This window comes from Pocillopora damicornis, chromosome 14 (assembly GCF_964200805.1).
Source record: "Pocillopora damicornis chromosome 14, jaPocDami1.2, whole genome shotgun sequence".
Classification (NCBI taxonomy): Eukaryota; Metazoa; Cnidaria; class Anthozoa; order Scleractinia; family Pocilloporidae; genus Pocillopora; species Pocillopora damicornis.
Window position 1 is genome coordinate 11,795,278 of NC_142683.1, and position 25,748 is coordinate 11,821,025.

The 25,748-nt window shown below is 37.3% G+C and overlaps 3 protein-coding genes across 5 annotated transcripts; 1 reads left to right on the forward strand and 2 right to left on the reverse strand.

Annotated features, from left to right (window-relative positions):
* The first annotated feature begins 724 nt into the window (after positions 1 to 724).
* Positions 725 to 4,867, forward strand: LOC113682746 (prostaglandin E2 receptor EP4 subtype). Its single transcript, XM_027199922.2, has 3 exons — positions 725 to 1,965; positions 3,043 to 3,253; positions 4,057 to 4,867. The coding sequence occupies exons 1-3, from the start codon at positions 1,162 to 1,164 to the stop codon at positions 4,149 to 4,151; spliced, it is 1,110 nt and encodes a 369-aa protein (XP_027055723.1). The 5' UTR covers positions 725 to 1,161; the 3' UTR covers positions 4,152 to 4,867.
* An 830-nt stretch (positions 4,868 to 5,697) lies between these two features.
* Positions 5,698 to 10,708, reverse strand: LOC113682760 (ectonucleotide pyrophosphatase/phosphodiesterase family member 5). The gene is made up of 2 exons (XM_027199941.2): positions 9,911 to 10,708; positions 5,698 to 7,875 (listed from the first exon to the last, which is right to left on the reverse strand). Exons 1-2 carry the CDS (start codon positions 10,604 to 10,606, stop codon positions 7,168 to 7,170), a joined length of 1,404 nt encoding a protein of 467 aa, XP_027055742.2. The 5' UTR covers positions 10,607 to 10,708; the 3' UTR covers positions 5,698 to 7,167.
* A 593-nt stretch (positions 10,709 to 11,301) lies between these two features.
* On the reverse strand, positions 11,302 to 24,736 carry LOC113682758 (solute carrier family 35 member F5). Of its 3 annotated transcripts, XM_089193525.1 has the most exons (15): positions 24,629 to 24,736; positions 24,242 to 24,537; positions 23,189 to 23,329; positions 22,087 to 22,173; positions 20,089 to 20,176; positions 19,415 to 19,465; positions 18,846 to 18,961; positions 17,944 to 18,025; positions 17,355 to 17,442; positions 16,525 to 16,620; positions 15,665 to 15,738; positions 14,945 to 15,107; positions 13,490 to 13,580; positions 12,820 to 12,968; positions 11,302 to 12,181 (listed from the first exon to the last, which is right to left on the reverse strand). In XM_089193525.1, exons 2-15 carry the CDS (start codon positions 24,410 to 24,412, stop codon positions 12,100 to 12,102), a joined length of 1,479 nt encoding a protein of 492 aa, XP_089049651.1. In that variant the 5' UTR covers positions 24,413 to 24,537; positions 24,629 to 24,736; the 3' UTR covers positions 11,302 to 12,099. The 3 variants fall into 3 exon arrangements, with proteins under 3 accessions (XP_089049651.1, XP_089049652.1, XP_089049653.1); XM_089193526.1 differs by lacking the exon at positions 23,189 to 23,329 and having other exon boundaries at positions 24,629 to 24,729; XM_089193527.1 differs by lacking the exons at positions 23,189 to 23,329; positions 24,242 to 24,537; positions 24,629 to 24,736 and adding an exon at positions 22,982 to 23,116.
* Positions 24,737 to 25,748: the final 1,012 nt, after the last annotated feature.

Sequence of the window (25,748 nt, forward strand, 5' to 3'; positions counted from 1 at the left end):
ACTATCTTTTCGCAACCCCCACTTATTTCATTCAAACGTGACAAAAACATAGGCAACTTTTTAGTCAGGAGTTCATTTCAAACCAATGACCAATCTGGAACTTTTAAATGCGCTCGCTCACGATACAAAACTTGTCCTTTCATTCATAACGTAGAGAAAATATCGGGACCCAAAAGATCCATTAAGATCATTGATCACTTTACGTGTACCTCCGCAAATGTTATTTACTGCATAACTTGCACTAATTGCAATAAGTTATACATCGGCGAAACAGGTAGACGACTGGGTGACCGATTCCGAGAACACCTTCGCGATGCGGAAAAAAATGACAAGGACGCATCCAAACCAGTCGCTAGACACCTTTTGAGTTTGAGGAATTCGCTGTTTGTTACTTTCTCTACACGATGCACTCAACTGCTTATGGTCTTCATGGTAAGTGATCATGCCGTTGGAAAACAAGTTCTTGAGTGTATCGCCTAATATTTGATATGTAATATCCAAAATATACGATTGTTACTTCTGATACTTTATAACATACGGCCTAACATAAGCTATCGACCAAAAATTAGTAGGATAGCCACCTGTTGCTACAGGTGACTCATAATATCCCCTTGTGTCTGTTGTTTCAAATCCTGGCAGTTGATTGGCTGATAAGAATTCTGATAATGACTTGGAGTTTATATTTACACGCCGCGCGAAATGGAGTCATCTCTGTTTTAATATCAGGAATAACGAAAATGAGATACAAAAACAACACCCTTTGAGCAAGACGACTTTACAGCGCAGAGAAATTATCGCCTGGTTAACGGTAATTTTTCTGTTGGAGCTTTGTGATAGCTGAAGCGAACTTTCGCCCAAAGTGGAGAAAACCATTTGAGTGGATATTTTTCTTGCTTATTCCTTTGAAACTGCATTGGGTTTTGCCTACGATGCCTCGATGTGCCATTGTCAATTAATTCCTATTCAATATCTTCGAAAAAACAATTCTTTATTCAATAGTTTCGGATTTCATTCACACACTGTTTTCAGGGCCTCTAAAGAAGAATTAATCAACAACCGACGTTAAAGTGCAGGAGCTGAACATCGTTCGCTACGCTCTAAGCAGGGAATTTGTTCGCTCACAGAACAGTGCGTTTTGGAAAAGTTCCTTACAAACTTGCCATGACCGGGCGCGGATTCGGCTTGGAGGAGTTCAGCGATGAACAGTTTCTTGTCGGCGGAGTTACACTTCTGTTTACAGGACTGATCGGTTTTTTTGGTAACCTGCTTGTTTTGATTGTCACATACAGAATTCTTCGGCACAAGAGAAACATTCCTAATGTACTAATACTATTTTTAGCCTGGACAGACCTGTTAGTATTTCCTTTAGCGTATCCGCAATCACTGATAAAGTATTTCTTCGGAGTCTACATCGGTGACTATATGGGTTGCGATTTTCAAGCAACAGCTATCACATTTCTCTTCATGTCTTCCATTATTCTGGTTGTTGTAATGAGCGTCGATCGCCTTCTGGCATTAAGTGAACCATTTTACTATGACAGGCATGTGATTTACGACAAGGAGAAAGTGAAGGTGGCTTCTATCGGCGTCGGATGCTCGGTTCTTACTGTAAGTTTACTTCCCGCCTTTGGAGTCAGCAGAAATGTTCTTCACTTTCCTGGCACATTCTGTTTATTTGAATGGAACTCGACCTCATTTGATGGCCGAGCGCTGCTTTACATTTTTATGTCATCGTTAGCTTTTGCTATGTTTCTGGTCGTTTCGTGTAATTTAACTACAGTTATAATGGCTTTGAGACTCGCGCGTCGAAGACAGGATAGCATAAATAAGCCTCGTTCTGATGAAGAGGCGGCGAACTCAAGGCCTTTAGACCATCACTGCAGCTCTGGAAAAATGGAAATTCAGTTCGCTAAATTAAGTGGTGCTGTCGCCATTACTTTTTTTAGTTGCTGGAGTTTGTTTCTGGTAAGTAAACACACCTGCCGTGACGTCTGAGTGAGAGATTCCTTTCCGTGCATGAAACTCCTAGACGACTCACTTTGAATTGTATCAGTTCAACGCTACAATTTACACTTCGGCTCGACAACCACACGCACTGCGGCGGAACAGCGCGATCGTGGCACGACTAGAAAACAAGTGATGGACCATCCAGTGACGCGTCATCACGACGATCACACGACAACAGTTCGATTTAACTGCAGACCGCGACAACTACTTTGATAACACTGAAATATGACCATGATACGAATGAAACGCGATTACAAATCGACCACGACTCGATTTATTCATTACGACTGTATATAAGACGACTTGACTACGGCTCCACCGCGACACGACGACATTATGGTCACAGCTTACCCTCACTACTGGTAGTATCGGTGATATCGTACCCACGGCCGTTTCGTACCCAAAAAGAAGTCGATCCGTTCCTAAGTTTGAGTCAGTTCGTACCCAACTTTGGGTAGGTTCGTAACCAAACCAAACCGCCAGTTAATACCAAAACGCTAATAACCGGAGTCATACATTTATTCGAAATACCTCACGCACGGACGCGTAAACAGATGTCAATGGTTGCGCACGACAAGTTGGCAGAGTCAAGCAAGTAAATTACAAAGAAACTTCTGTTCTGTGTAATGGTGACCTTCTTCACAAATAAAACTTAATTATTGCCTAGTTGAGCATGATATTTTTAATAGAAAAGCATATTGTTTTTACCTGTGACTTTTTAACATAACAGTTCGTGTAAGTGCGATACATTTTCTCCAATTGTTTATATGGAATACATCCTTTGTTGGTTTGGTTACGAAACGCAACGACCGAGCTGGATACGAAACGATTGGGTACGAATCGACCGGTAACCGTACTTCTTATGCGTTAAACCGATCACTGGGTCCTTCCAATTCTTTCTCCTTTTTTTTTCTTTTAAATGTCTTCATTTAAGAACTCTTCCTTCTTTTTTTCAGTACTTTTTGCTCGCAAGGTGCTCGCCGTGTTAACTTTAATATATTAGATTTTTACATATTTATTTTTGATATTTTCTAGTTAAGGGTGACGCTTATCCAAAATGGCTGGCCATTTGAGGAGTTGATCGACTTCATTGCGGTGCGGCTGGCTTCCCTTCACACAGTTGTCAACCCTTGGCTTTATCCTTTGACTAGGAGGAAATATCGCGATGCATTCTGGTACTTACTGACGTTGTTTGTGTACTATGCCACCTGTACACTACTGGTAACCAGGCCTGGTACCACCTTGGGTAAGTAAGGGGAGAGGGGAAGGGGGACATAACACTACAACACGTAACACAACACTTCTTCCTGGCGCCAACGGAAGAATGATGTGGCAGTGTCACACCAATTGGACTTGACGGAGGGTTTACGTTTCAGAGTTCCAGTTTTGTAAGGAAATGTGTACAGTTTTTTATAACTTACTTTGATAAAAAAAGCAATTTTTCCTAGAGGGCCCTTGTTTTGAAACAGTGGTGCCAATTATACAGTGGAGATAGCGTAGGTGTAAGCTTAAATGAAAGGGAAATATTTCTTTAAAAAAAAGACATTACTGGGACAAAGTAAAAAAAAAAGAAGTACACATATCTACATGCAGAGAATCAGCTGAAGAGTAATCGTTTCAGTCTTGATTCAAAATTATAAATTTGATTCCGTTTTTAGGTGTGTCCTTCTACCTTTTACATCCTAACATGAGTATGCAAGTTCTCCATTCTGTTCTCTTTGCATTTCTCATCTTACTTACAAGGAGAATTTGTCTAACAATCGAGAGTTTCTCCATCGAGTTTGCGATCATTTCCTTTATTGTCATGACCTAAATGCATGTTTCAGGGGTGATACTTTAAGGAGATATTAATTCAATACCAGCTACTCTTAGAGGTGCAAGGGATAAGGCATCACGATTTGGCGCCTCCTCGTCTCCGGTTTCCTACAATACTGATAATTCTTCCCTTACGCTAATTTTTTGGTCGTTGTTCATTCGACGTACTTAGCTGAATAACAGGGACTTCTTTCAACATAAAAAACAATTTGTAATAAAGTTTTCTTTTTACAGATGAAATAGTTGGTATTCAGTCTGAAGCAAGTCAGGTCCGTGAACTCTACCGAGAGGAGCGACGACGATCAAGTGCCCAGCGGCTTGTCAAATAAAACGGGCATATCGAGTTGGATATCAAACTCGTCACTGGGTCTGATAGGTGTTTAAATCAGGATTGGTGTATGCTAAATGGGCAGAGCACGGTATGGCAAATCTTAATTCCTGCAGTCTCCATTCCTGTTACAACTCTGCCCAGAGTAGCGACGACGATCAAATGCTCAGTTCAGCGGCCGGTCAAAAAGCAGGATGTTTTTCGGGTTAAAACAGCGATAAAGAAAGTTTACTCGAGGTCACTCAAGTGCGTAGTTCACATAATGATTTTCTGAGCAACTGTCTAACATAACAATAAACTATCGGTCATTGAGTTCCATCTGAAATCAGATCGATTTCTGGTTTTTGAACCCAACAATCAAGGAAATTTCTTTTCAGATGATTTACAAGCATATCGAATATTAGATGTTTCGCACATGTGCATGGAGACTGTGCCTTCTGAAGGTGGTAGCGTTAGGGCGATTGTGATAAATAGCCTGGGGTAGATAGCCTGAAAATTTCATTTAATTACTGAACGCTTTTCGCATCTCTTCTAAGACAACAGAAAGGGAAACAAAAAAGAACAAAAAGAGAAGACAAGGGAAACTACGATCATTATTTTCTGAGAATACGCTGCATTCTATCTTGTCAACTTTCCAAGAATATGGACAAAATTGAAAAAGGTTGTGAACACAGAGGAAGAACTGAAGACATTAAAAAGAAATTCAAGTAGAAAAAATCGCTAGTCTTTAGTAGATTGTTTTAAATACCTGTAAATCAAAATATAATTAAACTAAATATTTAGGTTAAAAGCCTGCGGGGCCTCGGCAAGGGAGGGGGGAGGGGCTGATGGGTGGGGTGGAGATCACTTACAGAACAGGTAGATGCCACCAAACAAGGTATGGTTTTCGAGGTCTTGAGTTACCCTAAGCGACCTAACCCTCACCATATTTTACTTGTGAGCCTTTTCAACGGGGTGTGTTATGGACCGAATCCGGAAGCATTTAATGAGGCGAGATTTGTTAGAGCAAACTTTAAATATTGTTCCCTTTAGGGGAGGTGAGGGTAAAGGTTTGCACAGTCTCAGGAATATGATTAGTTCCTTCTTGACATCATGGCCAATATACGCCCCCTCCTTCTTCTCTCTAATTCACACCCTCGCTTCCTTTAAGTACAACAATATATGACAAATTTGTTGACACATTGATCTTTTCAACCCCCTATTAACTCAATTTTATCTCTTTTGCCCTTTGACCACGCATGTTAAAAGTAGCACCTTGTACGGTCGCACAGTCGTACATCCAAATTTTTTCGGCTTGATGGGTTACTACTATTTTGTATGATTATGGGGCTACGTTCTGCGAGCTCCGCTACTATGTCTAATAATGTTACACCACACAGCATAACGAACTTGGTAAGGATGTTGTAAAGCTCAAATCGCAAAAAGGAAGATTCAGACTCAGAATCAAAATTAGACGTTCTTATTAGGAAAAGTGAGTGTAATCGAAAGAGTAAATTCAATATTTAAGGATAAAATGTAGAAAAGACAAAAAATAGCCTTTGATCTCAAAAGGAAATGAACTTTATTGACAATTGTGAATAGTTCATGACTAAAATTTTTCTCATTCTTTTCAAGTTTCTCTTCATAGACGTGATAATTTAAACTTAATTCAGTGACATGTTCTCCATAAGCTTTTTCACCTTATAGTCTATTATTTTAATGATCACATTTATTCTGTGACAAGATTTAATTAACTATATATAAATGAATAAGTGGCTATGAGAACCGTTCACTTTAGAATTGATTTAAATTGGGCCAGTATTCCGTACACCCATCGATTAAGTCTTGCAAAATAATGTTGTCAATAGAATGGTACAACTTGACAAAAGTTGAATAAAAAATGGTTAATTTTCTATTTTTTTGGGAGTTTCTCTTCATAGTCACAAGAATTTAAAGGCAATCATGAGTAATATGTTCTCCATTATTTTTTTTTCCAAGTTTTAATGATCTCAGTCATGTTGGAACAAGACTGAATCAATCACAAATAAATGAATACCTGGTTATGATAACAGTGGACTTGGAATTTATTTAAATTTGGACAGTATTCCATGCATTCCATCAATTTAGCCTTGCAAAATGACCTTATTAAAAGTCTAGTGCAACTTGCTCAATGTTGAATAAAAAAAAGGTAGTTTACATTTTTTCTATAAAAGACATCAATAATAAAAGTAACAATTTCTGTTCATAAACTGTCCATAGTTTGACAAGCCTACTATCCTTCTTGAGGAGCGTATTCTGAGTAAATGTCTACTATCTTGAGATGACAGCACTTTAGTGAACCAATATTTCTTCCACACAAAACCACATTGATCAAATTCTATTTCACTGTGTAATATACCATGCTATATAAATATATTTTGCGAGTAAAAATTAACTTACTTGAACTTCCATATACTAACTAATTAAATATATCTAGTTATCTGAAATGATTTCAATTATCAATTAATGTGTATTTTGCAATCAAGTTGGTGAACAACATTCCAAACCTTGAATGTTAGATGAACTTAAAAGCAATCCAATCAAATTGAACAACACATTTTTAAATAGTGCTCTTTCAATAATAATAATAATAATAATAACTAAACCCAATGCAGAGTATAAATGAAGTGTAATAGTAAAACTAGATCAAAAAGGTAATTTTCTAATACTATCCATACCTCTTACAAACTAGTTCTGAGTCTGTCTTGTAAATTATGAGCTAAGTTTTTATTCCACTCAAATTAATAGCCCAAGCACACAGCATGGGCAATAAATCAGAGCGCAAAAAAAAGAGGTTCTGTAAGTTACAGTATGAACTAAGAAAACAAATTTAGTGAGATATGAATTATATCTTGGGGTTTAAATAGAGGGGGGGGGGGGATTTCAATTCAAACCAAGTTCTGAATTGAGGGGACTGCACAGTGAAATATTGCAGGCTAACTGATCAAAAATAGTGCACCTAATAACTGGTAGATACAATAAATTTATTATATGCCTACTCAAAGATCAAAGTCTGATATTCCCAAATCATAGATATGTCCATATTGCCGCATTCTGCAATGATTTTTGACACAAAAAGAGACAATGCCATAACTCATCAGCAGAAAAACAACAAATGAAATTACTGAAAGTACAATAAGTGCTGTGACATCCTGTTTAACTTCTTGTGGAGCTATTTTCAGGAGCTGCTTAACTGCTAATAAGGAGCCATTGTTTGATGAAGGCTCAATTCCAAGTATGTGGCACATTAGGGGATAAATGTGAACATTTTCAAAGGGTTCAGAGATAAAGTTTGATTTGAATGCAGGTCCTTGAGCAAGGAAAAAAGGATGCATGTCTGAATACTTGTTACTGTAACCATGGTTTCCATAAGTATTTATTTCTGATATGGACCTGGTAATTATCCACTGATCATCTGCAACAATTAAAATTGGCATGACCCGTCTGTTGTGTTTGTAATGGAACTCTTCTGGAATTTCTTCCTTGAGGTAAACATTAAGATGTGGAATAACCTTGAGCTTTTTGTAGGTCTTGTCTAACATGCCATCCTTGGGTAAAACATGGAAATAAACATCCTTTGGTCGGTCTGATTTTCCAGGCCAGGCCACAAGAGTGTACCAGTCAGATGGTAAAAACTTGTCTAATTCAATGATGCGAGAACTGTTCAGTTCAGCCATTCCATGATCACTGGTGATAATCAAGTTGACCTTGAGGAGAAAGTATTTATTCATCTTAGTGTGTCAACTATTTAACTATTCAAAGCTTAACAATGGTTAGCATCTTATTTCTCCTAAACAGAAATACTGCTGAGTCATTCATTCAGATCATGAGGATAAAGGAAATGATCGCCACCCTAAGAAGCTTTGATTGTTAAACAAATTCTCCTTGTCAGTATCAAAGGAAATTGTAGAGATAATTATGGAGAATATGGGAACTAATGTTCAGGTTTAAAGGGTCAAGCAATTATATCACTCATTGATGATAATGTAACTTCTCCTTAAAATGTCAATAAGTTATCAAGCAATTTTGTGAAGTGAAAATATTTAGAATGATACATCACCAAATTCTCTTCCCTAATTTGATAGAAAATGTGGCAACAAGACAGGAGAATGTAGTGATCAGATCCTGGGACTAAGTGATGACAATGGAACTGAGTGGACACAATTCAAGGTGTTAACCAGCAACTAATTTGAAATTGGCCAATATAATTGGCTATAACCAATCTGGTATCCAGTAGGTTTGAATGAAATAATTGTTTTATTAAATTTCATTAAATACTAAACATATGGATATTTGGAGCCTTTTTTTTCTGTGCGACAATATGCATTTCCATGTAAGGTGACTTAAAATAGGTGCTGATAACCAGATTTGAATAAGTGAATCAGAACACTAGAAATGTCATATTCAGAGTTGAAAATTTAATAACTGTGCATGCTTGTCATTGGCTGTTTAACTATCGGATTTCACCATTTCCAGGGTTCTTGTAATCACACAGGTAAAAACAGACAGTTTGGCTGCAGGAGCAATTGCTAAATTAAGGGCCTGTTTACATGGAGATGGGGGACCCCAGGTAGGTGAGGTAACCCACCTAGCTGTGGTCAAAAAATAAAACGCATTTACATACAATCTTACAACCCTGGGGTGCTGGAGTGAGGTTTCTTGAGGTTGTTGTTGCGCTTGCAATTAAGGAGTTTGAGCAGAAGCATCCCGAGCTCACATCTTGAGAAAGATGAAAGATTAATTCTCGGACAAATATTTATTTATTCATGAAAGTGTCACGCATTGTATTACTGGTGTTAGGTTATGCGAGGAAACGTTGACTTAATATGTTATACTGAATAGTCTGGGAAACAAAATATGGTCATTTTACAATGCTAAATATTCCAAAATGTGAACATTTAACAGTCCTTGTGTGTCCATTGTGGTTTCTGGTGATTTCTGCCATGAGACAGCTAGGAAATGTACAAAGTTTTAAAACATACATGTTTTTGCTTTTGAGCTTTTTGCCATGAACACAACCCCAGCTAGGCAGGGGTTGTAAACATGATCAAGATGAAATAAGAAATTGTATGGACAGGGGGGGGGGTTACCCCACCTAGGCAGGTTACCTCACCTACCTGGGGTCCCCCACCTCCACGTAAACAGGCCCTAAGGCAATTTAAGGGCACAGTAGACCTTCAAGTCCCAATTTTCTTTTAATTTTTTTTTTTAATTCAAGTGCCAATTTTCTTTTTTTTTTTTTTTTTTTAATTCAAACTAAGCATTACTATTTAAAACACAATCTGCAAAAATAATTTGGGAAAGATTTCGGCATAGAAAAAGCCATCCATTGTTTTTGCAATTGTTCTCTTTATCCCAGAATTGTATATTTAATGAATATGTATGACTACAAGTTAAATTATTGAAACGCGCGCGAGTTATTTACAAAAATGTCTTTTCGAACTGAATTTTTAGCCCACCACAGTGTCAATAGTCAATTACAACATGATGAAATAAATGACTATCGAGATTTTCGCTGGAGACTACAGTTATATGATCTTGTTTCTCAAAGAAATCAGTAAAATCAAAACAGTCGCTTGAGTTATCGACTTGATGCTTGAACCGAACGTTTAAACCAAAAATTTCAGTGCCGTGATGTATTCGCGATAATTTCTCAAAACAAATATTAGTAAGCCCAACAGCAGCACCAGGTAATATGGGTAAACAAGGAAGTTCATTAGTACAATGCACGCGAAACCTTACCTGATCCAACAAACCTCGATTTTGCAAACTTTTCAATAGATATCCAGTAACGTTGTCTACCCTGCGTATAACTTTATGGAGCTCTGGCGAATTTGGGCCAACTTGATGGCCAGTATGGTCTGGCTCGTTAAAATAAGCAGCGAGAAAACTAGGAGGGTCATTTCCTTCTAGTTGATCGAGCAGGTACTGCACTCTTTTCTTGAAAGGAAGTTTGTTGTTGTACTTTAAAAAATGTGTAGGCGTTTGCCCTTTTACTTCCGAACCTGGCCAGAAAACAACGGCGCTTTTTTTAAAGGCCTTCTGATTCGTTATCCAAACAGGTTCGCCATTCCACCATTTGATATCCAAGAAAGAAGGCGAACCAATATGAAAGGTTTCGTTGAAAACAGGATCGTACATGTTATTCCCGAGGATTCCATGGCTCTCTTCGTACAACCCTGTCACAATCGTATAATGATTAGGAAATGTCTTTGTGACAAAAGTATTAATAATGTGTTTAGCCTTTACTCCATTTCGTACGATGGAATCGAAATTTGGAGTTGGAACTTTGTCAAGGTAGTCCCAACGGAATCCGTCGAAAGAAATCAGAATTACGGTCGGTTGCGTGAGCGTTATCTTCTTGTTCACTGAGGCAAATGCTTCTTGACTAGGTAGAAACAAAAATAAAATAAAAACGTGAAAACGTCCAAATTTCATGACATCGAAAAAGGCAGAATGACCGAGTTGTTACATTCCCAGTTCCAATAAGTTGTTTCCGGAGATGGCAGCTGTTGGCTTCGGCTCGCTAAGGAGTCTGGTAGTTTATCCCGAGCTACCGCTGACCCCATGCACCTTAATTAGTAAGGCCTCATGTTTGCTCTGGTATGTTGGTAATTAGTGGGTCAGGTGGGTTTCCCGGTAAAGAGTTGATACCTGGCTAGGAATAGACAGCCCAAACGGTCTAGGTTGCTCGAGTTTGTTTCCATTGAGAGGAGAGCCCGGCATAGATAACCGACCCACAAGTTGAATTGAGCAACTGTGCAAAAGCGCGCGAATTGTGTTTGTCTTAATCACACGAAATTAGATGCTCGAGATGGGTTGGCTAAAACAGAGGACTAGGAAAAAAATCCCACTCTTCATAATTTTCACAGCATTGTAAATTTCTCAGAATCATCTCTTTGAAGAACCTTTATAGACACTATTATGGCAATGTTAAAGATAATATGCAACAAAACAACTTGCACAGCAATAGAAAATACTTTCGTCTCCTTTGCGGTCCTTCCTTGAGTTGTCATTCAAGAACCTCCTTCAATAGAAGCGTTGATTGTGAGCGTTGCGTGATATGACAAAGGACCAATTCACGGGAGACTGAGCCAAGTGGAGCCTATAATATATTTTTCAAGTACAGCTGGTTTCACAAAGGATAGATTTATTACAAACCAAGAGAGGATCCTTCTTGGTGTACATAAATTCCTGAATTTCACAAGTTGCGTACGGCAAGACACTTGTTTCGCATAAAAATATTTTACCTGAGGTTACAGATTCTTAATTCTCGCCAAGTGTTAATTAAATAATGATACGATTTGAAATTAACTTAGATTCATACTTACGTAATCTATGCAAAAATAGGGTCAAACTTTGTCTAAAAAAATTTTGATGAGCCAAACTCGTTCCCAAGCTCCCTCCTGTCGTTTCAAAGAGGAGCACTTTGGAAACGAGTTACATATAAATAATTTATGTAAAATTCTTAAGATATTGAAAATTTTTGTAATTTTGTGTTAATAACTTTGACATGTAAAAAGCCACTTACATTACAATTATCATTATCCCAAGTTTCTGTCAATAACTCAAGAATTATTAAATTTGTGAATAGCTAAGAAGCATATCAACAATTTACTTCAAATGCAAATGAATACTGATTTTCGGGGGATAATTGGACTATCACTATGCACATGCTCAATGTTCCGTCTAACTCGCCCCTAGTCGTCCCCAAAATGCCTTTCGGCACTTGGGTGAGACAAAAAGGGTGACAAGAAATGGGAAGAAACTTCTTCCTCTTTCGTTTTCTCCCTATCAATCACACTTCGTGCTCTTATCCTGCCCGTGTAGCCTTCTTTGAGAAGGACTGGGGATGAGTCAGATGTCGGAAATAGGAGCAGAGAAGGGGGCCTAGGAGGAGGGAATGTTCCCTTTCAAAGCTCTTTAGGTCTCTAAGTCATCCCCTCTGTTGTGGTCTCTTCTCCATGAACAGAAGCGTTTCTCAAGCTCTCTGTTTGCTCTGCATCCAATCTCCTGGAGATGAAAAGCATAAAAACATTAAAATTATATTTAACTTTGCACTGTCTCTCGATCCTTGTCCAAAGCAAAGACTAACAAAGTGCCTTTGTCCTCTCCTTCACCTTGGTGCCAGTGAAAGTTCTAGATCTTCCCCTATCCATAACTCCTCATTCCACTTCAACGAATGATTGTTCAGATAACGTCAGAAAACAGCGCGTTTATGAGTTAATGAGTATTCTCAAACTAATAATCATTCCCACCCCCACCTCAAGGAAAAAAATCCCGCCAAGAAACTCTCACGCTTGCTTTCTTAACACATGCAGATTTTCTTTAGAAACCGATTTTAGCAGGACGAGTGCAAAAATGAGTGAAGATTCAACAGAAAAAGATATTAATAAAAGCCTTTGACATTGACCACTTAAATAGGATGCCCTCGTTATGGCATTTCAAACTGAACCCAAATGGCGGTAGCAAGAGCCAAGAAAAGAACTCTCAACTTTTTTATCAGGATCTGTATACTTCCCGCCCCCTGGAACCAGAGAGAGGCGAGCAGAGACATGGAAACGAACTTACTTAGGTCCCTCCTGATTTGGGACTGTTTGCGACCCACCACTAATTGAGTTAGCTGGTAATCTATTTATTATTCAACACACCCAATAACAAGCTGCCTCTGGCTATTGGCGAGTTTCTTCACTCCAATCCAGATTGGGTCCCAATCTCCGTAATGGGTTAAAAAGCTCACAGCGAAAAATGACATAAAAACCGGTATAGTGCCCAAAAAGAACATCCATGAGAAATGGACCTGCAAAATCGAATGAAATCAATATTTCAACCATGGACGCGGGAGAAGTTCGCAAAATGATTTTTACCACAGATAGTAAACTGCTACTGAAGAAGATACGTATGGAAATTCAGCTCAGCGGTCACACGTTAGGCATGCGCAAGGGATCAATTCTGACAGCCTGCGCACCAATTTCCCGCGCAAAATTTGTAAGAAAAACATAACAGCTGCTCTCTCGCAAAATAAGCGTAAGAAAATTAAAAACGTTGATTAAAATCTGTAAAAGGAAACAAAATTAGGGAAAAGGAAAACTGAAGAGTTCTGGATCAAAAAGCTTATACGATTACAGTTATCCTGTTGAATCAACATCCTGTTTTGAGCTTTAACAGAAAAGCTATACTCTTGTTAGTGGCTCGTGTGGTTGTTTGTAACTCGTGCGAGACTATTTGGTTCTGACAGCCTGCAAGCATGTCACCTGGTCATTACAACGTTCGCACATGCGCAGATGTCAGACCACTGAGTTAAAATTCAAATTCACTTACTCTCTTCATGAACACGTCAACGATCATGGTCAGTGGTAAGATCAAAACCAAAGAAAGTGTAGCTGTTAATGATGACGTCAAGTAACAGCCCCTAAAATATAGATTACAAAATGCACTTGTCAGATCGCTAAATATAATGAAATTTAAGTGTTTGTTTCACTTGATCTCAAGTTCCTCTCCTTCAAAGAAAATGGAAAATCAAGGTATGGTTCGAAAGGAGAAGCGCTGAAGTATAAGGTACAAATCAAAATAACTACACAACCACAAAGAAACATGACAAACTCATGATACGGTATGGCACTGTGTGACATGCTAAGAGATACACATGACTCATATAACATCAAATTTAATGACATGACATGACGTAACAGGTTATGACATCTTACCCAAAATGACACAAGACAGGATGTCACTTGAAATGGGGCGACATGACTTTAAGTAGTGTTATATGAGTTTACATGAGATTACAGGAGACAAATAAAAATGATCCAAAGGAATGTGACTTAAATGACATGATATGAAACCTGAAATGGCATGAGGTAAGACAGTCCATGACGTTACATGTCTTGACATCTAACTTGAAATGACACAAGACACAATGTGATTCAAAATAAGGTGACATGATGTAATGACATGTTACATGACTTGACATGACATGAAATATGAGAAAATGGTATGATGGGATACAACTTCAGTCACATGAGATTAGACCAGACATAGTGTGAGATAAGAAAGTCAACATTGTGACATGTCATCATATCTTACTTGAAATGACACAAGATGCCATGTGACTTGAAATGAGGTGACATGTCATAAGTATAGGAAATCGTATGAACCTGCTCGTGCATTTCGTGATTTATGGGCACGAGTGATGTTTTGAAAGTTCTCAAAATGGCACGAGCCATGGGCGAGTGCAATTTGAGAACTTTCAAAACATCACGAAATGCACGAGCAGGTTCATACGATTTTTTATTTATTATATTCTCGATTTTTTAATAATTTGGTGTTCAAATTTGGTGCTTCCCCGGTGTTTCCATGGCAACTTCTCCGTATTGCACTCTATAACCTCTATTGCACTCTATAACCTATTTATGCATTCATCATTGACCAATCAGAAACGCGATATTTTGTTGAGTATATAATAATGTTATGTTACGAGATGAAATGAAACATGAGAAAATGATACCATGGTATATGACTTTGGTGACATGTGAGGAGTTTAGACTTGACATGACATAAGACAGTCAATACTGTGACTTGTCATGACATCTTAAAATAACACAAGACATGACATGACTTGAGATTGCGTGACATGATGCAATTTTCTGTTATGTGACTCAATGTGAGAGGACATGAAACATAAGAAAATTATATGAAAGTAAATGGCTTTGGTGATGTGACATAAGACCTGACAGGGCATGAGATAAAACAGTCAATGAAAAAGAGAACATTTACCAAAGCCACAAGGCTTCTGACAGAACTGTTCCAATGAGGGCATTCAAAGTAATATAGCCCCAAACAGTTGGCTCTGGAGGAAGCATAAATTGCTCAACTTTCCAATAGTTGAGAATGAAAAATCCAGGCCACAGAAGAATGAAATTAAACAATCCAACGAGACCTGAAAGAGAGTAGTACAGTTGGCTTGTCAAAGCAATTTTTAATCGAGCATTGAACGTACTCTGTGATTGCATTGGTTTTACTTTACTTTACCTTGTGATTGCTCCAGAATAATTAGGCCACGCAATCAACCAATCAGATGTAACACTAACACTAATCATGACATGGTTGCTCATGTTTTCCTTTATGTTAAGCAGTTAATCATTTTCAGTCTGAGTTGTCTTTGGCTCTTAATAGTATTTTCCTTTTCTCTAATTGGCTGTTGTGATAATTTTGATTTTAGTTTTAAAACTTTTGATCAAAAAGCACTCTATCCAAACTAACACATATGTTACAAAAAATTGTCTAGAACAGAGAGAGAGATTTGCGAAGAAGCTTAGTGCTATAAAAACAAGAAGTCAACTACGCGGAAATAAAACAGTTTGTTGTTGTTACCGACAATCCTGAGTTTTGTCTAGGAACAACCCTGCTCTACATCGACACTCGTAACAACATATTTACAGAAAAACTATGACAGCATTTTACTTAAAACAAACCTATAAAAAATTCCTCTCTTACCAAAGAACATGGGAATGTCCATTTGCTTCTGATTGGGAACCTTATGTTTTATCATTGTTAAATAACAAGCATACCTGAAAAGAAGAAAAAAATAACTGACTGTGTAACAAAGAAATTAGAGAGATAAGTTCAAGCAACTGATGCTAAGGACATTTGAGACTTTTTAGATTTCATTAGATTTAGTCTCTTTATCTATTTTTCTGTCCATGTGCTGAACCTGCAGATCTTCCAGCATGTTTGAATGTCTTACTGTTGGCCTATCTGTATGTCACTCATCTTTTTATGCTGGCCAGCCTGTTTACATTCTGCATGATTGTTTATGTGTGTGTATATTTTTTTTTAAATTGGTCTGCCTGTTACAATTCTGCATGATTGTGTATTTGTGCATATTTTTATGTTGGTCTGCCTGTTACAATTCTGCATGATTTTATGTGTGTTTATTTTCAAAATGGGCTGCCTAATGACAATCTGCATGATTACCTAGGTATGTGCATATTTTCATGTTGGTTTTCCTGTTAATAATCTGGGTGTGCGATTATCTGTGCATTAGTCTTTAGGCAGTATCTTATCGGCACTGCTTCGTCATGAGCATCTTGCTGTCTAATACCTGCCAGAATCCTATTGTAATAGAAGCTATTTGTATGTTTATGTACTAAATCTCAGCCACACTTACAAGAATGCACTGGCCAAGGCCCATAATGCTCCAACATCTGACAGCATCTTGCTGTCTGATACCTGCCAGAACAATCATGGACCTCTTACCAGCAAGCACAGTGGGCCACTATGATTATAGTGGAATTTGCAGGAAGTATGATAGAAGCTATTTGTATGTTTGTGTACTAAATCTCAGCCACACTTACAAGAATGCACTGGCCAAGGCCCATAATGCTCCAACACTGATTCCATCCCCTTTATTTCTCGAGTCTGCTAGTGTAACCAGCACAATACCAGTAACACTAGAACCAAAAAAAATTAGAGCTCTGTTATTATGACTTTCTGTTACTTACTATAGAGGTAACAGATGAAACACTCTGAATCAAGCCCCTAAAGGGAAACAAAAAATTATTTGAGCTGGGGGGGGGGGTTTCGAATAATTAGGATTGGTATTAAATTGTTCATGATTAGTAGCGAATCATGTTTTTACAATTCTCACAAATCGACAGTCATCTTTGTAAACTTAGTTTGTTTTATAGGAATTTTTTGACAGGAACATTAAGTTTGGGAAGTTTAGCAAAATGTGTTACCCTTTATTAAACATTATCCTGTTTGATTCATTTGCAATTTCTAATTGGGATATATTCATCAGCTATGTTCTGATACTTTGATGTTTATTGGCCAATGTTTTTTAGCTGAAGTTGCAGTTCTAAAGCTAGAACAAATTTGAGCAAAGGGAAAGTAAAATTAGTTAAAGTTAGGCAAGCTATGGTTAGCTGATAGTAAATGACTGAAAAGATGGGGTCAAATCCAAGGGAAATCACATTTTGTTGGAGTTGGCAGGGAGTTTGAGCCAACAGAGCTTGAGTTAGACGAATCCTATTGTAAAGTTACAGAACTGACTAGAAGGAAGTTACCACAATAATTCCATTTGAAATAACCCCCTTATCAAACATGCAATGGAAAATAATTCTCTTAATTAGGGACAACATCAAGCAAGATCAAAAATTTTTGAAAGATCAAAATTCAAACTTACCTCATTAGAACAGCAACAAGCTTTGTCACTGAAAATTTGTCAGAAGTTGAACTCTGGAATATAGATGCTAAAATGAGTGTAAAGAGTCCTGTCGCAAAGAGAAAAAATAGCAAGTACTGACTTTGTTCAGCAGTGACTAAGCATGGGTATGATAAGTGTTATGTTTCCAGCAGAAACAATAAAAGGTCTTTTTCTTCTCTATCACTTGCACTATATACCTTTGTTACAAATCAACCTGATGGTTATTTGGCATGGGGTTTCCTGATAATGAAAATGGTTTTGAATTTCTTTTTACAGTCCTTACTACAACCTTAAGACTTATGGAAAAGGTACATGTACTTGCCTGAGTTTCTTTAGTTAATTACTCTCTAAAATGGCAGCAAAACCCATAGTAATTTGAAGATAGAGTTATAAAATTCCCATTTTCTCAGCTTCTTTTGAATTAGCCAAAACAATGAGCAAGACTGAAAAATGGAGTTAAAATTTAGGGTGGTTCCTTTTTCTTATCACCCTTTGTGATTAAAGGCCTGAGTTAAAATGATTTATAACTGGGAAAATAAGACTGCACAAACTTAAAGGTTTCTTTTACCTGATGAAGAGGACAAAATATTGACAGCAGCTGGTGATGTGTTGGAAATGGCCACTTGGTAACTGCAGTTAGCACTGAACCACTGGATGGAAAAATTTACTTGAAATTAATTAGCAAAAATAGTAAGCAATCAATGGTATGAAGTCTTAATTAAGCACTCAAGAGTTTCATTATGAGCTAAGCATGAAGCATATTGATTGACTGTAAAAATGACTTTTGCCAGCTGCTCTTTAAATTTCAACCAAAAGAATAACACAAAAGTGACTATCTTCTCTGAAATAAGATATATTTGACCTTATAGCTGTTAGTAGTTTTTTTTTTTAACAAGTTGAAGGATTGTGTACTTTCCTTGGAAAAGATGATTCAACTGTTGATTGATGCATCATATCATTACTTAATTATTTAAAGAAATCATCTCATTTTGGTAACAAAAGCATGAAGGTTTCTGCTCCAAAAAAAACTTATAAGAATCTCTATTACTGAAATATTTCAAAATTTTCTGGGGTAGCACAGCTCAGGATTATGGTACCTAAAGGGGGGGGGGGGGGGGGGGAAGTGAGGGGAGCAAGGCTCTTTGAACAATATATGAAGTATGGTCAAATGCCACATCCAAAATATCCACCCCTGCTCTGACTTCTGACTCAATATTAAGATTAAAATTTATTGGTCATGGGTGTAATACAGAGCAAAAATCCCCTACAAGGAATCAAGCCCAAGTCATTTAGATTCCCTGTCTCAATGCTTCAGCACTGAACTACAGATAACTCAGTCAGTTTATGGTGAGCTACCGGCTATCACCACATTCATTTGAGAGGAAAGGAAAAGAAAGGGTAGTTTCTTTGTCAACCTCCAATTTGAAATCATCTTGCACTTATATATGAAAAAGTTTTTTTTTTACTAACCAAAAAGCAAAAGATTAAAGCCACTTTAGCCACTTTCCTAAGAGGCAACTTATGGCTTGGTAATTGTGAAGCCTGATATGGCCGTCGTGCACTCCAGGCCTGTTCCCCAACATGGTCTACAGGGTACAAAAAAAAAAATATTGTAAGAAGAACAACATGGTTGTGACTTTTTTGTGTTGCTCTGTACATCACTTTTACAACATCAGTTTCTCAGAGGCACTCTGAAATAATAATAATAATAATAATAATAAATTAGATAAAATTAAATAGCAAGTAATTCACCTTTTATCCTAAATTTCCAATACCGAGTAATTTATAAAAAAATATCTCCCACTATTATTAATAATGTTTAAACCTTTGGAGTGACTAGCATCTAATTTCTCCTTAGAGCAATACTGCTCAATCATTCATTAAGATCACAAGGATAAAGCAAACGATTGCTGACCTAAGAAGCTTTGATTGTTAAACAAATCCTCCTTTCCAGCACCTCAGGAAATGTTGGTTGAACAGCATGAAGAATATGGAGACTGACATTGCGGTGTAAAACATTAAACACTTGTACCATTTACCTGCTAACCGACGCACCTCTCTCACACTGTTGAAGGTTACTTTTCTAGGCTCTGAATATAAAAATAAATTTATGCCACAGAGTGAAGAAAACTTCAGTCATTGAATGTAATTCATGCACCAATTAATCCCCCCCCCCCCCCCCCCCGTGCCCAAGAGACCCATAGGCATTTGGCATTTGACCATTGCAATGCCTGGGGGTGGGGAGTTTTAACCTTGCCAGGCTTGGGTGGGGAATTTTAACAAGTGTCAAGTCTTTCAAGCAGAATACAAGTGTTATATCTTGAAATATGGAGGTGTTTAAGGAAAATCCAGTAGTTCACTTTAGTGAGCAAATGGCTCAGAGGAAAGGTCTACAAGGTCTAGGTTAAAACTTGGTTAGTGTGGGGAAACAGTCAATCATTTTGCCTTTTACTTAAAGCTCTTTGAACAAATAAAACAGCCATTGGGTATGTTTGGCAAAACTCCCAGCACAATGTATGTTCCATTTAAGGGGAATAACCTCATCTGGGGTAAAAAATAATAGATATTGTAAGTTATATAATTATGTGAATTTAGTTTAACCTCTTCTAAGGGAAAGATATCTTGTCATGTTTTATGTTCAAATTCTCCAACTGAACACTAAAAGAAATAAGACACATCTAATCTTACAGCTATCAAATTGAGCATCACCTACTTGAAATTATTTCATATGAATTACTAGAAACCATATCAACTCCGCTGATACGCTCATCATCTGTCATTTGCTCAAAAGTTGGCTCGTTCTGTACATTGAAAATAAAAGCAATCATTGAAAAATTCTTGTCTTGAAGAAATTTGTTGATACTACTGACAGTAACTAGTATTACTAATAATAGAAGTAACTGCAACAACAGTTGACTAAATGCTTTTAAACTAGCCATGAGATAACAGCTTGGAGACTTGATTTGGTAGTTCTAAACAAACACAAGTAGACATGCAAAGTAATTGACATTGCAGTATGTAGTGACATAGGAGTTAGGGTCCTTCTTTTTGTGGTTGAAGTGCGTTACATGACAATAATGATAATGAAATGGGTTTGGGAGGAGGAAAAGGTTAAGTGAAAGCTAGAATTTTATGAAAGGAATAACACCTTCAGTTGAAGGTGATTTAGGTAAGTGAACTAAGGAAACTTGTTATTTCAACACATTTACAGAATATACCTGAGAACCTTGGCCAGAAAATTGTTAGCTGGTGCTGTGAATGAATGTAATGGGTAGTGATGATGATGATGATGATGATGATATTGACAATAAGAACGAGAACATTACCAACAATTGTTGTGACTGAACATTGACATTTTGTTCAGTTTTTACACTTTTTATCTTCTTTGTACGCATTGCGTGCCATCACTTTGGTGAGATTAAGGTTATATGATTTATGCAACCTCCTGGTTGAGAAATGTACAAAATAAATGGTTAAGTTTTGGAGAACAGTCCTTATTTTTGTGGTTGAAGTGTTTTACATGACAATAATGATGATGAAAATGATAGAAATGATAATAATGATAATAATGATGAAGACAAAGACAAGGACAATCATTATGATAATGATGATGACAATGACACAGACAATGACTGTTCTGGTCCATTAGTTTTGTCCCCAAGTAGAGGTTAAGATTCTTGAAGACAAGGCTGTCTCCAGCAGCTTAACTGCCATTTATTTTAGCAAATTTTCAAGTTGAGACAAAAAGCATAACATCTGGTTAAAGATGGACATGTGAGCAATACTTGTGCCTCTGCCATTAATTATTCATTGAGATCAACAGACTAAGAAGTTTTATGTTAAACAGTGATGGCTACAAAACAACTTAAATGAGAAAAACAACACCTTAAAGAAGCAAGCTGAAGAAATTACAAAAGAGTTGTCTACTTTAAGAGAAGGAATCAAGATAGCCAACAATGAGTTAACACATTCAAAGTCTTGAAGAGACCTTTCAAGCAGACTTAAGAGATCTGCAATTTTACACTGATAGTTACGACGCACTGTATAAGTTTTATAAGGATGCATCCAACAAACTGTAGATGATTGAAAAGAAGTTGCTAACTATCAAAGATAAATTATTCCTTAGTTAGAAGCTTAATATTTTTATAATAAATTAAACCTATTCACTTCTTTTCTATGTATTGATCTTCTTCAATTCCTTTCTTTTGTATGTGATGATCTTGTCCTCTCCTTATGTATTAATTTTCTCGCAGATATGTTTATGTATATGTTTTCTCATATTTATTATTTTACATTGTATATAGTTACATATTAAACTCTACACCGTCCAGATTACAGGTGTAGCTATGCTATTTGTACAGTTACCTCTCTTTCATTAGTTAATTTTCATTACTTAATAAAAAATGTTGAATAAACAAATGTTGAGGTGAAACAAGAATGTGTACACACCACCAGCACATGACCCAACTAACTAAAATTCCCCTGCACACTTGATTAGTACTGACAGGAACCCCAGACAGAATGATGACAATGATGATAATAATGATAATGATGCTAATAATGATTAACAGAAAAGAAAATAGTGACAAAAATAATGGCAATAACTAATTTACTAGCATGATAGTCTGGATAAGGGTAGTTGTGAGAAAATTGTCTATAGTTGGAATGAGAACAATTAAATTAATTAAATCAATTTAAAAACAATCATCACCATGTGTGGTTCGGGAGCCGGTGATGAGTCAGAAGAGCCTAAAAGTGATGAACTCTCTCCAGTTTGGCTCACATCTGATCCTAATACCTAATTACAAAAACAAACAAGCAAGTAAATAAACATGACAAAGGGTAAAGCTACTGTAAAATCCAAGGGTAAATAGAATATGTATACCTTTTCTGACCCTAAAGAAACATAAGAGCACAACCATAAACGTAACGATTTGAAATAGACCACTTAAAAGTAAGAATTATGATTTTTTAATAAACTCTGAATTATTTTTTTCTGAAGCATCTCAGTGGGCTGGAAACTTAAATCCTTAAATCTGATTGGCTAACCCCATGCTTGTGAGAGACTCAGTGTTTTATAAAATATGGACCATGGTCCAAAATGTTTTTATAGCAAAGCAAGAAAAATTGAACTAGCAGAAAAAAAAAAGAAGTAAGATGCCTGTCTAGGTTGGTATGTATGGGAAAGCAACTGTGCCCTTGGTCTTGAGAACAGTCCAAGGACTTTGGCAGGGTTCCCCCCCCCATCACCGTCCTAATCATTGTTCTCCTCTTAGCCCTATCTCCTACTCATTCTTTTTTTTCCCACATTCCTCTTTACCCCACCTGTGACTGGAGAGCTACCCTTGGTAGTATAAACAACCTGAGGACTTGGACTTGGACAGGGTAAAACCTAAGCTAACCCCAACCCCCCCCCCCCCCTTTACTGTCCTAGTTATTGTTCTCCTCTTAGCCCTATCTCCTGCTCATTCTTTTTCTTCCCACATTCCTCTTTACCCCATCTGTGACTGGAGAGCTGCTCTTGGTAGTGAGAACAACCTGAGGACTTGGACAGGGTCTCCCCCTCCCCCCCCCCTTCACTGTCCTAGTCACTGTTCTCCTCTTACCCCTATCTCCTACTCATTCTCTTTCTTCCCACATTCCTCTTTATCCCATCTGTGACTGGAAAACATCTTAACAGACTATACTTAGCATGTCAATACTTTTTCTTCTAAATTCTTGCCTTGATTAAGTGACAACCATACCCAAATACAAGTATTTTGAGTCAAGAAGTATATCCCTAGTATCCCTGGTAGATACATATCTTAACTTACATTAGTTGTGTCATTACAGTTTTTACAATGTATTCTCCAAGGCTCGTAAAAAAGGAATCCAGTGAGATAGACCATAAAAGATGACGTCTTGACATATGTGGTGAAAAAGGGCTTGTTAAATCCTTCACTTTTGAAGATAAACTATAATCAAATGAAATTCTCATTATTATTAGAAGCTTAAATCTGTAATCAAGCCATGCAACTTTTTCAGCCTGAACTTATCCCAGTTACATAGCATGAAGAGACTGAGAATAAGACTACCCCTCCCCCCCTCAGATGGCATATGGGATTCCAGTCTATAACAAGGTTACCCCCAGCATTTCGTCAGGCTTCTTCGACAATTCAACGGTACCCATTTATACTCCTGGGTGAAGAGCTAAGAGGCACAATGGAAGTAAATCGTTTGGCCAAAGAACACAACACAATAACTTGGCCAGGTCTTGCACCCTGAACTCTCAACCTGGAGTCCAGGGTACCAACCATTACACCACCACATTTCCTACATTATGAGTAAAAACAATGGGAAATTTTAATATTGTTTCCAAGTAACTCATGTTGAATATGTATTGTTTCATCATAGAAGAGTGATTTGATGATTAGGTGCAAACCAGTCTTTCGCCTTATACAAACACATCAAGCCAACATTTTGCCTTGAAAACTAGAAAAGGGTGAAGTCTGGATAATCCTTGTAAGTAATATGCAATTAAGAGAAACTGCAACATAAAACAGAAGAGTCAGGCTTCATATTTCAGTTGGCATTGTTGCCCAGCTAGAATCAGAGAGGCCAAGTTCAAAAACCCTCCCAAACCTGAACTTTTCAGGTTTCTTATCGTGACTATTTTTGTTTCAGTTCACCTAAGAGGATCAGTTTGTTCTTTGTACATCAACCACAGGTAGGAATACGATTCGTTTCACTCCATTGGGAAAACTTTATTATGCTGTTGAAGACTGTAAAAAGTCATTCTCTCTACGTATCTTCCACCCTTTTCCCTATTCCCCCATGCTTAAAGATTGGTGCATTCTGTTAAATGTAAAGTGAGAAATTTTACTTACATCAGTCAACTCTGCTGAGCCGACCCAAATCACATCCACAATAAGCAAAACGATCACTCCCCAAATCAAACGGCGTTTACGTCGTACTCCTTCCTCTTGTGATAGGATAAAATGGCATAAAGACCTTCCACAACACCGTAAATAGCTACAACAGAGACAGTTCGAACCCATCTGAAATTCGAAAATGTCCTAATATCCCTCGATGACCCTGCGATTCACGATTGTGATGCGAACTAGCAGGCTTCTTCAACTTCGATTTCCCAAGTGATTCCTTGAAAGAGCCCTGGCCTTTTTTTCTACATGATAACAAAAAAAAATTCTCAAGTCATGAATTACAAAAAAAATATATAAAAAAACGACTCCTCGATTATATCTAAAAATACGTACAACGAAAAATATAGCAAGACTACCCTCATCGGTTTTCGGGTTACTCTGTTATGGTATCATTACGTCAAACACACTAGATGATAGTTACACTTATAATTTACTTCTCCCTCAACTTAACGCTGACCTGATTGTTTGCTAACGTAGGGCTCAAATTGACTGCTCTCCAGTCTCCAGCGGAGGTGAGTGCGAGGCATGAGTGGAAAACCAGCGCGTGTCGCGTGTAATATACGACTTCTGTTTTAGAGACTGATCTGCCTAAAGAAGACATTAGACTAAGCGTAGATGATGAAAAAAGGTAAAGAAAATGATTCCTGACGGATAGAGAGAATAATGATACATCTGACTTCCCTGTGGACCATCGTGAGTGAGGGTGACACCGACATAACGCGCGCGGGCCAGGTTCGAGATAATTAAAAGAAACAGTCATAGTAATCTGGGCGAAACCGATGAAAATTATTTTAAAAAAGTAACAAATATTAATGCAGGAAATGCAGAAACTGAAAAAGAACACTCGTAAGATGAAAAGGAAGGCGAAAAAAAAACTTGTATTCAGTTTGATTTCTCTCCCCACTGCGAAAGAACTGGCTTCACATATCTTTTTGTTATCATAATAATTTTATTCAGTAAGCCAAACAATAAGTGCAACACAAAAGTAAAACGTGTTCGCGATGAAACGCCGAATTCTTGAAACCAATATTAAAAAAAAACGCAGCAACGAGTTTAGAGAATTGATATCTTGATCAGATACAAAGAAAAGACTTGGGAAACATCTGCAGATTTTGTTTTCACCATTCATTTCAGCAGGTGTTTATTGTCAAGCTTTAAAAATTACCGTTAGCGATGCTTCTTGAATTATTGAAGAAAGTTAGGGATAGTTAGCGATTTTGATGCTGGCATGACTTTTATGACAAGTTTTTTTTTTTTAACTTATCTTCTTTTTTATAGGAAAGTTTAGTTTTGATGCTATGACTATTTTTCTTATCTCCCACTTCAAGCGACATTTCACTACCGGTTGTCAAAAAATCTAGAGTATTCTTTGTTTTTTCTAGCTTCCTGATTTGAGTAATTTTTATGATAAATATATTTTCAATTTGAGTCGATTGCTCCCAAAGACAAGTCC

Coding starts and splice junctions, on each gene's coding strand:
- LOC113682746 (XM_027199922.2), top strand. CDS start 1,162: ATGACCGGGCGCGGATTCGGCTTGGAGGAGTTCAGCGATGAACAGTTT. Junction 1,966..3,042: donor GTTGCTGGAGTTTGTTTCTG/GTAAGTAAACAC, acceptor GATATTTTCTAG/TTAAGGGTGACGCTTATCCA. Junction 3,254..4,056: donor CAGGCCTGGTACCACCTTGG/GTAAGTAAGGGG, acceptor TTCTTTTTACAG/ATGAAATAGTTGGTATTCAG.
- LOC113682760 (XM_027199941.2), bottom strand. CDS start 10,606: ATGAAATTTGGACGTTTTCACGTTTTTATTTTATTTTTGTTTCTACCT. Junction 7,876..9,910: donor ATCGAGGTTTGTTGGATCAG/GTAAGGTTTCGC, acceptor TTTCTCCTCAAG/GTCAACTTGATTATCACCAG.
- LOC113682758 (XM_089193525.1), bottom strand. CDS start 24,412: ATGGGTTCGAACTGTCTCTGTTGTAGCTATTTACGGTGTTGTGGAAGG. Junction 17,443..17,943: donor TATTTTGTCCTCTTCATCAG/GTAAAAGAAACC, acceptor TCTTTGCGACAG/GACTCTTTACACTCATTTTA. Junction 12,969..13,489: donor TTGACGTGTTCATGAAGAGA/GTAAGTGAATTT, acceptor TCGATTTTGCAG/GTCCATTTCTCATGGATGTT.